We start from the raw sequence: 4,357 nt of genomic DNA on the forward strand, positions 1-4,357 counted from the left end.
CGGCCCTGCCCCTCTGTTCTTCGTCCCAGCTGGGAGCCTCTTTCTTTGCACCCAGCCCTGCGCATCCGCCCCTCCCCCCCGTTCCCCAGCCAGGATTCCCGGGACACCCGGGCACGTGCCGCTACTGGATGCGAACCGTTGTGAAGTTTGAGGGTCGAATTCCTCAAGATCCACTCCGCCTTGCAAAAATGGGTTACCTGCTCGGGCCTCTGCTTGGGGGTCTTCAGCCCGTTCTCCAAGAGAGCACCCCGAATTAACCTTCCCCTGTGCCCGTGCGGGAGAGGGTCAGAGGGGCACCCGGGGCTGGAGCGTACCTACGGCCTTCCACATCCTTCGCGTGGAAGCTAGAGAGGGCAAGGGGACATCGTCGAGGAGACAAGCTGAGCGGACCCCGCTCCAGGGTCGAGAGGGAATGAGGAACTGGGTGCGAATGGAAGCTTGCGCTTCAACTCCGAGCAGATCGACCAGTTAAACCCAGTTAAACCCTGTTGCGAGTTCTATCCATCAAACAACTTAGGTGTCTAGCGATGGCTTTACTGAGAAACTCTAGATATCCGGTCTTCTTTTTATTTTTTTCTTTTAATATTTCTTTGTTTTTGTTTGGCGAGAGGTTTTAGAAACTAAAATGACATGTCCAAGGGTCATATCTGAGCAGGACGAGGTGGGATGAGCAGAGGCAGGCGCCCACCCCTCCACCTGCAGGCGGTCAGCTTCGCACCTGATGAGATCTCTAGGTCCCCACCCCTCCGCCCCGAATCTTCTCCCCGACGCCCCGCGCCCCGCACATCTGTGGAAAGGGAAGCGAGCTAGGCCTTATGAAAATCAGCTCCGAAGAAAACATCCGGTAAACATTCCTAGCGATATGGATATGCCTACTAAGATTTTACCTGTTGCAGGAAATGACTTGAACTTTTAGGTTCTGTAGTTCACAAACGTTTTCAATTTTAGATTATCAAAAATTTGTGTAGCTCTTTTATTGTTATATTTCCTCTAAAGTTTCTCATGTATTTATTTAAAAGTTAATCTGCCCGAATTTTAGTTCCTAGAGTTTGACAAATGGTAATTTGTCTTAAAAAAAAAAAGTTCACTTAGAAGTGAAAGACAGTGTCTTAGAAGTGAAACTTATTAAAATATATATTCCATCCCTCCCACTTGCACACACTATTACATTTATAGACCTTCAATCTATTAACAGCATATTTATTCTTTGACTCAGCCATTATATGTTACCAAAACTAAAATGCTATTGAGTAGAAGATGCACATTAACCTTTTGTCACCAAGTTAGAAAAAACACTGTCAGTTATACTATGTCATGTCACTGTAGGAAGCATTCTGACTTCAGAGATATTCAAATACAGGAAGGAAATATGCGTCTTATAATTTGTGAAATACAGTCTGATCGAGAGCAGAGTTCGACACTGCTTTTTCCTGAAATTTTTTTTTTCGAAAAAATGAAACTGGCTGTCTGCAATTCAGGAAGAATAAAGAAACAATAATTAGATGGGAGAACAGGTTTGCTGAATATGGCTGATGAGAACTGGAGAGAAGAGAAAACGAGAGGGAAAAAAAGAGACGTGGGCTGGGGTTAGTTCTGAGCCACTAAAAATTTTTTCCAGAGCCAGCAGGAAAATAAGTGCACTTAGTTCCCCTGCAAGCCAGGGTTTTACGAACTGGTACATGGGAGAGTTATTCTTAAGTATTGCTGTTGTGGTGGTTTTGATTCTGAGGATTTAAAAAATATATTTACAATTTGAGTGCGCCCAACCGCCGGAAACTATACCAGTGAGTCCACAAAAATCTTGAAAATGCTCCCAAATGAACAGGAAAGAAGAAACTGAGTCTTAGCATACTTTTGCTTTTCTCACAAAGGAGCAATGGGCTGTTGGTGCTGGTCAGAGGCCAGTGAAATGGGGAAAGTCAGCACAAAAATCAGGGGAACCACTCACAAGCCAGTGGCTGACTACTTCACCTCTCCACGAGGGGCAGTGAAAATGACACTTCAAGTCTTCTGGGAGGAAGTAGGGCCCGGGTACCCTGACAGCTGGTACCCTCCCTTGACCAAGTTCCCCCACCCCAGCACCAATTCTTTGAGCTAGAGACATGGCTCATCTTTACAAAGGAAACTGGAATCAAGTACTGTTGTAAAAAAGAGGTCAAAATGTTACTCTGCTGTATCACAGTAACAGGTGACAAAGCCATTCAAACACAAGTGCAAAGTGAACAGAAATGATGTGTGTGGGGCAGGGGAAGAGCAACGTGCTTGCAGAGAGTCTTACTAAAAAGAAAACATTACTCTTGGAACAGAACGAAATTTCTTACACTAGGTTTAGACCTGCGACAACTTGATAAAAATATGAATTCAATAAAATAAACTCGGAGATGAAAACATGTGAAAATTGAGATGAAAAGGGAAATCGCAGACTTAAAGGAATAAATTGAAGACCAGAGAAACATAATTGCAGAAGAAATGCTAAAAGGACAGAATAAATACAGCTGAAAATAAATATGTTTTAATAGACGAAAGGCTTGATTTAAGCCCAATGAATGCGGATGAAGAGACAAAGATTAAGTCAGTTGGAAAGGATCTGATGTGGAAGACAAAGCACGATCAAGCATTAGGGTTAATTGGGATCCCAGATATAGAGAAACCAACAAATGGGACACAAAATGCCACCGGAAATAGAATAAAATAAATTTTATTGAAACAGAAATGATCTGTAGGCCAAAAGAAAATGCCATTTTCCAGGTACTAAAGGTACTAAAATACAAAGCTTTTTCTTCCACAGTCTCTGTGTCTCAACTTGCATTTTTAAATTTGCTAATGTCATTCTGAGTAAAAATAAAATTTTAAATTACCAGCCTGAATTTTACTAGTCTACTTTATATTGTGCAAAGCCAGAACTAACCGCAAGTATAAGAGCGATTAATTTGTATGGGAAATCACCAAATTACACAATTGGCATTTTATAGCACATCTTCGGAAGGTGCCTCCAACTAGCCAGAAGAAATAAAGTGAAGCCAGTCTCAGAAAGGTAGCAAGGAGGAAGGTAGCAAGGAGGAAGAGGGGTCTCTCCATACACACAGCCAGCCCAAGGAGCACATGCTCATGCACAGAGAAACTCAGGGCCAGTGCAGTTCCCACAGATATCCAAGGAACCTTGCACTGGTGATTCTGGGCACACATGAAGTTGGGCCTGAAGGAAGCCAGAACCCACCTTCTGCTAGCCACCCCACACCCCAGCCTGGGTTGGGCTCTGGGAAAGTCAAGTCTCTCCTTCCCAAGGACCTGCCATCCCAAGCCACAGCATGCAACATCCAAGAGTCTTTAAACCTCTGCTTCTGGACGTGCTAGGTACCTGGATCAGGGCTGACCTAGATGCCCACCCCCAACAGACGAGCTGCCTCCTGGGTGAAGCAGGGCACTGACAGCTCAGGGTAGGGACAGCTTCCACCCTTCATGTTCCCCACCCTCCCTGCACACACAGCTGGCAGGCATCAGTGCAACATGGGACTCTCCAACAATGTGATCCAGCTGTCACCCCACATGAAGAACATCAGCGGACATGGCTGTAGAGAGGATCCAGGCCGGGCCTGGGACTCTCACCCTGCAAAGGAGGAGTTAGTGAGACCAAGTGTGAGGCTCCGAGCCCAGCACCTGTTCCATTGTCCCGTCAGACTTCACTAACAAAAGACCAGTGCAAGGATAAAGTTATTAAGAATTTCAAAACAGCCACAGGAGAGCAGTAAACCAAGTGTGGGACTCTTCTGCATGCAGGGCCCAGGGGACTAAAGCTGGCCCTGGCCACAGAAATGACAGTAACAAGAGCTAGGCTTTAGGAAGGCTGATCTATTTGTAGTCAGGGAGAGTTTTAAGGAGCTTTATTAACAATGCCGGGCAGGAAACCAAGATGAGAAATTAGGATTTCCCAGAAAGCAAGACTCTAGTTAGTTTCCAGACATCTGGAGTGTGAGTCATCAGGAACAAAGAAGGGAGGAGTGTCCATTGACCCAGAGAAGGAGAGTAATCTAATTGTGTAGTTGTGTGTGTGCATGTTTCTCTGCTGCTAAAGGGACCAAGCGTTCTATAGATGCACTGCTATCAGAAAAGATATACTGCCATTAGAAAAAAAAAAAAAAAAGAGGGACCAGAGGCCACAGGGCAGATGTTCAAGTATAAGGGAGTCACCCCCAGTGTGGCCTTCTAAAGTCTAGGTGCACCCAGAATCTAACAACTATGCAAGCCCTCAGCTGAAATGACTTTGCATAGTCCGAAGACAGCTCTGTAGGTGTTCTAAATGGGTACAGTATTACGCGGTAAGTTTTGGGTGGAGGCACCTGGATCCCTCATGGGTGGT

At 45.2% G+C, this 4,357-nt stretch overlaps 1 protein-coding gene across 6 annotated transcripts in view; it reads left to right on the top strand.

Moving 5' to 3' along the window:
* The first annotated feature begins 185 nt into the window (after nucleotides 1-185).
* The window catches only part of IFNAR2 (interferon alpha and beta receptor subunit 2), a 25,229-nt gene continuing 21,057 nt past the window's right edge, over nucleotides 186-4,357 (top strand). For 2 of the 6 annotated variants that reach the window (XM_006920975.3, XM_015596561.2), the window contains exon 1: nucleotides 213-844. In XM_006920975.3, coding sequence (XP_006921037.2) covers nucleotides 816-844 — 29 coding nt within the window. In that variant the 5' untranslated portion in view covers nucleotides 213-815. Of the gene's footprint in view, nucleotides 845-4,357 lie in introns of all 6 variants that reach the window. The other 4 variants (XM_025039324.1, XM_025039325.1, XM_015596560.2 and 1 more) reach the window with 4 other exon arrangements.

Source organism: Pteropus alecto, unplaced genomic scaffold (genome assembly GCF_000325575.1).
Source record: "Pteropus alecto unplaced genomic scaffold, ASM32557v1 scaffold3, whole genome shotgun sequence".
Taxonomy (NCBI): Eukaryota; Metazoa; Chordata; class Mammalia; order Chiroptera; family Pteropodidae; genus Pteropus; species Pteropus alecto.